Source organism: Vombatus ursinus, unplaced genomic scaffold, assembly GCF_900497805.2.
Source record: "Vombatus ursinus unplaced genomic scaffold, bare-nosed wombat genome assembly UNPS02014798.1, whole genome shotgun sequence".
Classification (NCBI taxonomy): Eukaryota; Metazoa; Chordata; class Mammalia; order Diprotodontia; family Vombatidae; genus Vombatus; species Vombatus ursinus.
The window spans coordinates 48,926,599-48,938,708 of record NW_020954576.1 but is presented as its reverse complement, the minus strand read 5'-3'; the positions used below and the strand labels follow the sequence as shown (position 1 = coordinate 48,938,708).

The 12,110-nt window shown below is 43.7% G+C and overlaps 1 protein-coding gene across 9 annotated transcripts in view; it reads left to right on the top strand.

The window, feature by feature from the left end:
* The window catches only part of NFASC (neurofascin), a 248,089-nt gene that overhangs the window by 177,039 nt on the left and 58,940 nt on the right, over window positions 1-12,110 (top strand). For all 9 annotated transcript variants that reach the window (XM_027871164.1, XM_027871166.1, XM_027871168.1 and 6 more), the window contains 6 exons: window positions 46-177; window positions 5,951-6,094; window positions 7,174-7,285; window positions 7,712-7,878; window positions 9,457-9,604; window positions 11,917-12,041. In XM_027871164.1, coding sequence (XP_027726965.1) covers window positions 46-177; window positions 5,951-6,094; window positions 7,174-7,285; window positions 7,712-7,878; window positions 9,457-9,604; window positions 11,917-12,041 — 828 coding nt within the window. The remainder of the gene's footprint in view (window positions 1-45; window positions 178-5,950; window positions 6,095-7,173; window positions 7,286-7,711; window positions 7,879-9,456; window positions 9,605-11,916; window positions 12,042-12,110) is intronic.

The following is a 12,110-nucleotide window of genomic DNA, read 5'->3' as shown; positions in this document are numbered from 1 at the left end:
CCATCCCATCTGACTGTCTGGCCTATGGCTGTCCTTGTCTTCCAGCCGCCCCCTATTGGCTAGATGAACCCAAGAACCTTATCCTGGCCCCAGGTGAAGATGGGAGGCTGGTGTGTCGGGCCAATGGAAACCCCAAGCCCACTGTCCAATGGCTGGTGAACGGGGATCCTTTGGAAGGTAAGGTGACATGATGTCTCTCCCCGCCTACTGTTCAGAAGAACTATATTTTGCCCTCGTCAGACCATATCTGTAATATTGTGCTCAGTTCTAGACACCACATTATATAAGGAGGACTTTGACAAGTCAAAGAGGAGAACCACCAGGATATTGAGGGGATGGAAGACTACGCCATAGGAGAATCTTTTGAAGGAACTGGGTTTAACCTGTTTAGTCTGGGAAAGAGCAGACTTCAGGGGAACATGATAGCCGTCTACAGCTGTTTGAAGATTTGTCATATAGAAGAGGGATTAGATTTGTAATGCTTGGCCCCAGGAGTCCAGAACTAGGAATGGTGGGTAAAGGTTGCAGAGGTAGATCTCAGCTTGATTTAAAGAAAAGTTTCCTAACAAGTATACTTGTCCCATTCCCCAGTCGCCTTCCCCTCTGTCCCTAACCAGAGAATTTGAACCAAAAATATCATGCCCTCTGTTTAGAGATAGGGTATCCCTCCTCACCAGAAGTCTTCAAGCCAAGGCTGGTTGACCATGGTTGGAAATGTACCGCATACACAATACTCCATTTTCCATCTCCTTGTCTTTGCACTGGAGGTTCCACCTGCCTGAAGTGTACTCCTTTCTGACCTCTGCTTCTTAGAATCCCTAGTTTCCTTCAAGATTCAGATCAAGCATACCCTCCTATATGAAACCTAATCTCCCCAGCTGCTAAAGTCCTCCCTGCCCCATATTCCCTTGTATCCATTTGTATATTCTAATATATGTACATATTTCCCCCTCCCCCCAAAAAATGTAGGTTCTTTGAGGGCAGGGCCTAACACGGTGTCTGACGCATATTAGACATTTAATAAATGCTGATTGATAGATTGAATTTTAGCTACATTTAGTACTGTCACACCCTGCCCCTACCCCCAGCACATGGCATCTAAAAGAATTTAATCAGAAACTCAAAGGCTGCCAAACAGACTTCCTTTCCCCAGGCCAGAGTGGCCCCAGATGCCCCATTCACTTCCTGGTCATCTTTATCTAATCAGTGAGACATATTCATACTAGACAGGCTCCTGGCAGTGTTTGCTATCACCTACTACCACACACACACACACACACACACACACATACACGCACACGCACACACATAGACGCATGTGATGAGGCCCCTATAGCTAAATTAAACCTAAAAGAGACTTTTAAAAACATATCCATTGCCAGTTTTCCCCTAAAGTTGACCAAGAAATTCCATTTCTTCCACATATATGTTGGAGAGAGTGAGCAACTGTTCTCCCTTTTTCCTGAGGGCAGAATAAGAGAGGAAATGTTATCCTGCACCACAAAGGATTTCTTAGGCGGGGGTTCTTGACCTTTTTTGTGTCATGGACCCCTTTGGTGGTCTGGTGAAGCCTATAGACTTCTTTTTAACTGAATAAAATAAATAGGATTACAGAGGAAAACAATTATATGAAAATATAGTTATTAAAATATATTTTTTTAAAAAGCTCACAGACCCCAGGTCACGAACCCTAGTTTTAGGGTTGAATTTAAGGAGGAACCTCCCAGGAAGAGTTGATTGAAATCATCCTGGGAAAGGATCTCCTCGTTTGTAAAATGAGGAAACTGAGGGACGGAGGGGTTTAAGTGACTTGCGCAAGGTAACACAGTGTCTGAGACATAATTCGAATGAACTCTGGCCTTCCTAATTACAAGTCCAGTGTGCCAGATGGCCTTCAGGGTCCCTCACAGCTAGATGCCATGGTGCCGTAGCATTTCCTGACAGAGATCTTTGTTTGTTTTCTCTGAGCAAGGGGCCTATGAAAATAGCTCTACTAAATGAACAAGTTCTTTTTGCTACAGGAGCCACATTCAAACTTCAGAGCACTATGCTGGAGTCTAGATCAAAAAAAGAGCCGTAGCCATCAGCAAAATGGAAAATGCCCCCCTCTCTCCAGTTTCCTGCATCCTCATGGCGTTATGGTGTTGAAGGCAGCAAATATCTCTAGCCCTCTGCTTTGCTGATAAATAAATCTAACACCCAGGACCTGTGATGAAGGGTCAGCCTTAGAAACGTCACCTGCTACTCTCACTGAGGAAGCAGATGGCTCTGAGCACTTAGGGGAGATTGATAAGAGGGGAGATCAGTTCTATGGACCTTCTAGAGCTGGCAGGCAAGGAGTGGATGGCACTGGAGCCTATTTTATGGCTAGGGATGGGAGGGAAGGGGAGGGGAATGCTGACCTGGTCTGAATTCAGCTTTGGCTGATTCTCCAGTCTCTGAGTTCAGAATAGCTGTCCGGGGAGCGGCGCCTGGGAGGCCAGACTCCTGGGTCCCTGCACACAGCTTTGCTTCCGTCCAGGTCTGTAACAAATCCTAGGCAAGTTATCTGATCCCAAGCACCAAGGCATCCAGTAACTGAATTTTTCTGCTTGAAAGGCTTATGAGTGGCTGGGAGGGTTAACTCTAGGTCATTATGAGAGACAAGCCACCTCATAAATGCTAAAACATAATTTTAAAAAAATAGCAACAATCCCAAAAGTTTCTATAGGACTTTTATTTCTGAAATGAGTACCCCATTCTCTCTTCACAGAATCCCTAAAAGAGAGGGTTGATTCTCTCCATTTTTATAGTTGAAGGAAATGAGAAATTAAGAGACTTGTAATAAGGTAATATAGTGAGGGATATAGCTAAGCCCCAGGGCTCTTTACTCCCACCCACTCCACACTGCTGCTTTTCTATAGAACAAAGTGGGTAGATGGCATAATAAGAAGTCACAAAAGAGTTATTCTTTTTTCTTAAACATAACCATTTACTTAACAGCAGGGCAAAAGAAATATCACCACAGGCATTCCTATATTACAGCAAATGTATAAATAATAAATACGCCACAATCCACACATAAACATGTCACACTCTTCCATCAACGCACTCAGTATCTATTGGGAAGAGTAGACACACGTTTACGAAAACCTGCTAATGTGGCACATAACTGATGAAACCCCATGTGCTCAGGGTTACTCAAAGACTATGGAATCTTAAATTTTGTTATCCCAAAAGGGTTGTTCTTAAGGAGCCCAGATTTAATCATGATTATCATCATTCTAGTAATACTATCATTTATATAACACTTTGGGGCAGCTAGGTGGTGTAGTGGACAGAGTACTGGGCCTGAATTCTGGAAGACTCATCTCCCTGAGCTCAAATCTGGTCTCAGACACTTACTAGCTATGTGACCCTAGACAAATCACTTACTCCTGTTTGCCTCAGTTTCCTCATCTGTAAAATGAGCTTGAGAAGGAAATGGCAACCCTCTCCAATTTCTTTGCCAAGAAAACGCCAAATGGGGTCACAAAGAATTGGACACAACTAAAAATGACTAAACATGTAACACTTCAAGGTTTCCATAGCATTTTAGAGATATTATCTCAATTGATTCTCAAAACAACCTAGGGAGATAGATGCTATTATGATTCCCATTTTAAGATGAGGAAACTGAGGCAGACAGATTAAGTGATCTCCCTAGGATCACACAGTTAGTAAGAGTCTAAGGCCAGATTTGAATTAAAGTCTTCCTAACTCCAGTGCTCTATCTACCATGAATTCATGATCAATGCAGCTAACGAGAGAAAGTGTAGGAAGAAGCTGTGGGATGCATCCCAGCAGGCGATACAAATTTAGCACCCAATACCTACCAAGACATGACCTGCTAGCTAGAATTATGCATTAGAAGGTCACTACTGTCTTTCATGAACCAATATGTGGCAAACCCCCATACTACAAATACAGACCTCAAAATACTCTTGTGGACACATCACTTATGTGAAAATATGTTTAATATACGATTGTACATGTATAGCCTATATCAGATTGCATGCCATCTTGGGGAGGGGGGAAGGGAAGGAGGAAGAAAAAAAATCTGAAACTCAAAATCTTAAAAATGTTGAAAAAAAAATACTCTTGTGGGCTCAACCAATAAACTGTACTAAAACTGGAGCATGATCACAGACCCAACTGGTGCCCACAATCTCCTGCATATATCATTGATACATGAAAACTGAAGAACAGCCTGTTTAATAGATGTTTCCTCCATTTCCTCATGAATCAATTGAGAATAATAATAGTGCCTACTTCCCAGGGTTTTGTGAGGATCCCCTGAGATAACACATATAAAGCGATTTGTAAGCCCACATGCTATATAAACGCTAACTACTGTTATTATTATTCAATGCCACTGCCCATGTCAATACCAAATCCTCAGGGTCCAAGCTATGTGAAAAGAAGATATTTCAAATATAAAGGGGTGTTGGGCTTTGAACTAGAGTCCAGGGCTTTATATTAAAATATAAAGGGGGTGAAATCAAAATCCTGGGGGAGCAGATGGAGATACGTCCTGTCTGCTACTGCAGTTGTCTCCCAGATGCTTTCCATGAGCCTACAGAACAGAAGCTGTTATCCCAATACTTTTATTCAGCTACAAAAAGCAGTTATTTTCTCCACGTGGGCAGTGGTCCATAGAACATTGAATATGAAAGAAAATCAGCAGGAAGACGATCTATCCCAGGGCTGCTTCTGTCTGAGCTCCATCAAAGGAGATGAGAAAAACGAAATAATAATAGTCAGTGCAGGAGAGCAACTTTTCCCTGGACCATTTCTGTTATGTGCTCCAGCCACAATAATGAGAAGAATGAGGTGAAGAACAATCATAATGGTAACGGCCCACATTTATATAATGCCTTAAGGTCAGCAGAATGCTTTTCTCACAACCCTATGAGATAGTTGGGCAGCTGGACAACACATTGGATAGAGTGCCTGGCCTGGAGTCAGGAAGACTCATCTTGAGTTCAAATCTGGCCTCAGAAACTTACTAGCTGTGTGACCCTGGACAAGTCACTTAATCTTGTTTGCCTCAGTTTCCTCATCTGTAAAATGAACTGGAGAAGTAAATGGCAAACCACTCCAGAAGCTTTGCCAGGAAAACTCCAAATGAGGTAACAAAGAGTCAGACACAACTGAAACAACTGAACAACAACAAATGAGTAGTATCTCCACTTTATAGATTTAAAGAAAAAAAACAACAGACTGATATTCTGAATGACCTGTCCAAAATCACATTACTAGGTGTGTCTGAAGTGAGACTTGAGTTCAGGGCTCCTAGTTCAAAATCTAACATTCTAGCCTCTAAATCATACTTCCTTTCAGTATAAGACTAAATACTCTGAAAACATCCTGAGTAACCTGGAGCTCTTGTCTCTTCACCAGTCTACTAATAGAATCATAAACTTAGAACTGGAAGGGATCTCAAAAGCCTTCTGATCCAACTTCCTCGTTTTCCAGATGAGGAAACTGAGACCATGAAGGCAGTGTCACTTGCCAGTGGCCCTACAGCTAGCTAGTGTCAGAGGCAGGATTTGAACCTGTCTCCTTGGTCTCCAGATCCATTTTTGTACTCTGCACACTGTCTCCATTTTGTTTACCTTGGTCACTTTTCATACTTTTAAAGTTACATTATCTCGCCAGCTTCTTACAATCACCTAAGAGAGGTTGAATTTGGATCGTTATTCTCACTTGACAAATTAAGGAACTAAAGCTTGGATTGGAGCGGTGATGTCCCCAAGATCAAAGAGGGTTAGCAGAATCAGGACCAGGACCTGGGTGTCCTGATTCCCAACCTAGTGCTCTTTCCACCACACCACAGAGGTCCCCATGCCATGGGGCCCTGACAGGCAAACCCATGGTCCCCAACATTATCAGCTATTCCTTAATGGGAACTTCCTTTCTTCATCCCTAGTGGCACCTCCCAACCCAAGCCGTGAGGTAGCTGGAGACACCATCATATTCCGGGACACTCAGATTGGCAGCAGCGCAGTGTACCAATGTAACGCATCCAACGATCACGGTTACCTTCTAGCCAATGCCTTCGTCAGTGTTCTGGGTGAGCATACAAAGGGTGACTTAGTGCCTGGAAGCATGTGTGGGCAGCGGGGAAAGAAGGTGATATTGTTGAGATAGAAGCATTGGATGAGCCAACCTCCTTTCTCTTTTCTTCTTGTCCTCAGTTACGGTTACAGTGAAATCACCTTTGTGCTTAGTTATTTCATAGAAGAGAAAAAGATAGTCCCTTGTCTTCTAAGAGGAGGGAATCAGATCAGCATAGTTCCAGGCTATTTGGTGATTGGGTTGGAGCAGAGATGAACGTAGGACTCTATGTGAGACTTTTCTAGGTCAGGGAGAGAATTCTGCACTCCTGCTAAAGGGAAATTTGAGTAGACAGATGGATGTGGAGTTACTTCAGCCATGAAAATAAGCATTGGTCTGCTATCCATCCTTACGAATATGGGGTAGTAGACGTATCTTGCCATCTTAAGTCTTTGTGCATTGTATCTCTTGATCTGGGTATTGGTGTCAGAGCCCAGGTTTGGGGAATGACTCTGAATGTATTTTCTGTAATCACTGCAGAAAGTGAAAGGGGTGAGAGGAGGAAAGGGAGACATAGCTGGAAGGGTTCATGGACTTCAGAAAAAATGTGCAGGGGGTATTTCAACCAGTATTTAGTACTGAATAATTTTGGAAAAGCAGAGGCAATGAATGGAGAGATGGCCTTGAAACCAAGAAGACTCGGTTTCCAGTTTCACTCCTGACACGTACTTGCTTTGTGATCCTTGGCAAGTCACCTTACCTCAACCATGACTAATAGAGAAATACTAACCTGCATTGGTGGAGGGAGTTCCCTCACCTGGGAGTTCTCTATACCAATGAAATCATAGGTCAAGTCTCTGTTTCTAATTTTGGAAAGTTGGATCTAATACCATGACAATACCCTATCCCATTGTCCCCCAATCCTGAAAGGCTCCTTAGAGTTAGTGAAATTGATGGAAGAAGGTACATGTGTACGTGGGAGATAGGAGGTTGGTCCAAGATCAAGGATTGTCCCCCCACCCCTCCTAAAAAGGGTCCAAGAAGGAAGAAGCCAGTTGCCACAGCAGTCTCAAACAGGTATGCTATGGGTTTCAGATGTGCCCCCTCGGATGTTGTCCCCTCGGAACCAACTCATCAAGGTGATCCATTACAACCGGACTCGGCTGGATTGTCCTTTCTTTGGGTCCCCAATCCCCACCCTCCGATGGTAAGCTCTGGTCATGCCTGGCCCCACCTTCTTTGGGCAGTGACTGCCATGTCTGTCTCCTTTGTAACCCACAATGCCTTACACGGGACTAGAGTAAGCCCTGAGCAAATATTGAAAATTAATAAAAAAAAAAACATTGAATTTTAGAGCTGTAAAAGTCTTAGTGACCATCTGATTTTGTTGTACAGAAGAGAAAGCTGAGACCCAGAGAAGGGAAATAATTTGCTCAAGATCACACAGTGAGTTAGTGACAAAAGCAGGACGAGAGTCAGGTCTCTTGACTCCCAGCTGCCCTCTCTCTGTTCTTTCTATTGTACCATGATGCTTCCCCTGTGGGCTGGTTACGTGTTTCTCCCTTCCCCATCCCTAGCTGCCCTTTCCACCTCCTGCCTCATTATGCTGTGGTCTCTTTTGCTGTGTTGCGAGGTTTAAGAATGGGCAGGGGAGCAACCTGGATGGTGGCAACTACCAAGTCCATGAGAATGGCAGCTTGGAAATGGCCATGGCCCGAAAAGAAGACCAGGGCATCTATACTTGTGTGGCCACCAACATCCTGGGCAAAGCAGAGAACCAAGTCCGCCTGGAGGTCAAAGGTAGAGTCAGATGGGAAGACTGTGTCTATGTTAAGTGTTCCTGGGGAACATCAACCTTCCCCACCCCCTATTGATGAATGGACCCCAGGGATTTGTCCTGAGCCCTCTCTCCACACTATCTTGGCAAACTCATCAAATCCCATGGATTCAGCTGCCACCTCCAGTCCCATATCACTGACTACTCTTTGAGCATCTCTAACTGGATGTCCCATAGGCATCTCAAACTCAACATTTCCAAAATAGAACTCATTATCTTTACCCAGAAACCATCCCTTCTTCCAGATTTCCCTATTGCTATTAAGTGTACCACTATCCAAGTCACCTGAGTTTGCAAGCTCACAATCATCCTCAGATCTTCCTCTCCCTCCCTCACCTCTCACATTTAATCAGTTGCCAAGTCCTGACAGTTTTATCTCTCCAATATATCCCATATCTGTCCCCTTCTCTCTACTCACCCAGCTATCACCCTAATTCAGACCTTCATCACCTCTCCCCTAGACCATTACAATAGTCTCCTAATTATACATCCTGCCTTTAATTTCTCCCTTCTCCAATCAATCCTCCACACAGCCGCCAAAATAATAGTCCCAAAATTTGGCCTTCCCATGTCACTCACAAATCTCTATGGTTTTCTCTTACCTCTAGGATAACATGCAAACACTGTTTGCCTTTTAAAGACTTTAACTATCTTGCTCCAGCCTACTTTTCCAGGCTTATTAAACAGTTTCTGCTCTGTGCACTTGACATCCCAGACACACTGACCTATTTACCACTCCTTGAACATGACATTCCATCTCCTATGTCATGCCTTTGCTTGTCTCCCATGCCTAGGAGACATGCAAACTCCATCCTTACTTCTGCCTCAGAATTCCCAGCTTCCTTCATAGTTCTGATCAAGTCCACCTCCTGGACTGTAGAAGCTTTAGGAAGCCTACTCTGATCCCCACCCCATCCTCCAGGTGCTGGTGCCCTCCCTGGGAAATGGCTTTGCATGTATTTTATACTTATATTTGTACGTGTTATCTCCCCCAATAAGGTGTAAGTTTCTTGAGGGCAGGGACAGTTTCATTTTTGTTTTATTTTGAGCACCTAGAACAGTGCCTGGCAAATAGTAGATACTGAATAAATGCTTGTTGAATTGAATCAAGGCCAAATTGGAGATATAGCTACTGGCTCTCCAGTGCCCATGTATGGATGATCTGCTTGAGGATTCCTTGTTGCAAGTGTTTAATCCCAGGCCACCTTCCCCCACCCTGAAACAAATCTGAGCTCCCTCCCTCAGCTGATTGTATGGGTTCCAGGAATGCGGACTCATAATGTTATTGTAGACCAAATAGAATTAGGAAGAAAAATCTACTATTCCCAATTGATCCTCAAAAAAAAGGAGAAAAAGCCAAATATAAATAATTTTTGGATTGTCCACTATTCTGGACAATACTTTGATTCCCCTTCATTAATACAGACATCTAGAGTTGGCTAAATTTGATTTCTTCCAACCTATGTGACAGGTGTGAGGCTTTAGGGCAGTTTGTGATCCTGAGGATGGTGGGCCAATGGGCTTCTTGTACTTCCCCACAGACCCCACCCGGATAATTCGGGTGCCTGAGGACCAGGTGGTCAAGAGAGGTTCAAACGTCGTGTTGGAGTGTCGAGTGAAGCATGACCCCACCCTGAAGCTTACAGTCAACTGGCTGAAGGATGATGAGCCGCTCTACATTGGAAACAGGTCCCCCATTCCTCCCTCCTGCCTCTTGGGCCAGATTGGGTGGCCTTCTCCCCACCCGACTTTACACTCTAAATTCCTACTCTAAGGCTTCGTCATAGGTTCTCCAAGGATATGCCAGCAGAATACAAACTCTAGCAGGTTTGACCATGCTGGAAAGTCTTCAACTGTAGGTCGAGCGACAGCCTTCAGTATCTGTTACCTGAGGGTCAGCCTAACTAAGTTCAGAGATACTCATAAGCAAAAGGTTGGGCCATTTACTAAGGTATAGACTGGTTACTATCTCCAATGGGGAAGGAAATATTAACTCCTGCCTTCCCCTGATAAAATCAAGGATCATTGGAGTGTTGAGGTTTCTGTTGGGGAACACATGGTATGTAACCCAGTGATAGGCATCTAGAGTCACTGATTTCATTGAGGGGCCCATAGAATAAATTTTGTTAGATTTTATTGTGCCTCACTATGAACCACTGTCTCCTCTCCTTCTTTCACTCTCTCCCTCTTCATTCTTTCGATCTCTCTCTTCCCCTTCCCTCTCTTTTCCTCCTCTAGCCTTCATTCCTTGTTGTCTTGCCCCTCTCCCTTCCCTGTCTCCTTCTATTCTTTTTTTTCTTGTCTTCTTTTTTCTCCTCATTATTTCTCTCACCTCTTTCTCTTGCTTCTCCCTCTTTTTCTCCAGTATTCTTCTCTCCTGCCATTATTTTCTTTCTCTCTGTTCCTTTTCTTGTGATCTTCCTTTTCCCTTTCCTCCTTTGTCTCATGTCTGTGAATCAACAATCCTCATAAGCATCACTTAGCACTATGTGATGGTTCACTAGGGCCACTATTTCTAGCATCTCTCAGACCCTCTAGCAGTGTCTCAGCCCTCCAGTAGAGGGCAGGGTTGACCTGAGTCATCTCCCACAAAGTAATCTAGAATGACTATTCAAGCCCTCCTTGGGTTATTTGGTTTGTTTAATTATCCAGATTTCTTAATAGTCAGGAGTCTGTAGCTCAACTTATCATTGTAGCTTTTCTTTTCTTGATCATCTTGGGGCCAGGAATCTCAGTGACTACTGAGTGTTATATGACAAGCCAGGCTGCCCTACAGGGTTTTTTGTTATTCTTGTTGGCTCCTACTGGTAGCTGTTCAGTCCCAGATCCCCCTGGAGTAAGTTTCTTTCTCCTCCTCAACTAACCATCCTCCTTTGTGCCAAGGCCTCTTATTATTGTATTACTCAGGCCCATTGCAGGTACTAAATTGATGATGATAATTATTCCCTTAAAATATCTATAGTATCCTTTTCCCAAAGACTTCAATGGTAGATATTCTTAGGTCTAGAGGTAATTATATATGCAACTCAGAGCTAGACCTAACTCTAACCCAGGGCTGAGAGGAGATGCAAGCCTGGAAAAAAAATCCTTAAGGTTTGTCATGGGCTGGAAGTGTGAGAAGAATTGAGATCATAAGATCATAATTTTAGAATTGGAAGGGGCCTTAGAGACCATGGAATCCAGCCCCAAAAAGTTAAATAACTTATCCAAAGTCACCCAGGGATTAAATAGCAGAGCTGGGATTAGAATTCAGGTCCTCTGACTCCAAATTTGGCAGGTTCCACTGTGCCACATTGCCTCTCAATGATGAATCAACAAGTATTTATTGCAAGCCTACTGTATGCTTGGTATAGAATAGGCTCCCTGCCTCCAGGAAGCCTAGCTGGGGTGGGGGGAGGTTAGACTAACATTCATGAAACATAGCAGAGAACAGTACTAGATAAGATGCAGATGAGTGTAAGACAATATAGGCTATGGGGTTCAGAGAAAGCAGTTTGAGCCTAACTAACCAGGGAAGAGCTTCATGGGGGGAAAAAGTGGTCCTTTGAGTGGGACCTAAACTGTTGGGTTTGGAAATATGAAGGAGGAGGGGGTTGGCATTTCATTGTGTAGGACATCATGACGGACAAAGAAGTGAAAATGAAGGTGGGATCTGGGGGACAGTAAAGGTCAGGGTAGTTATGGCCATTCTGCCCAAACCATCTTGGTTTCCTTTTTTTATTTTGACTTTAAGCAATTAAAATAATTAATAATTAATTAAAATTAAATTTCAAATAAAATACTAAATAAATACAAAATAAAATACTTCCCCTTCCCCCCCTCCAAAAAAAGGTTCAGAGATTTGAACTCAGCACCTAGAAGAAAATTGGCATTTAAGTTTAATTTTTATTTCCCTCTCTCAGGAAGGAAGAAAAAAGTGACTTTCTCCTTCAGATGAGCCCCTCAATGCCTGGTTACTTGCCTCCCTCCCTAGTGACTCTCCTACCCCTCCTCCTTTTCAGAATGAAGAAGGAAGAGGACACCCTCACCATCTTTGGTGTGGCCGACCGGGACCAAGGAAGCTACACTTGTATGGCCAGCACTGAGCTTGACCGAGATATAGCCAAGGCCTATCTCACTGTGCTAGGTAATTGCCCCTGTGTTTAGACTCACTGGCCACCCTTCCCCTCACCCTATTATACACCCACACACATGG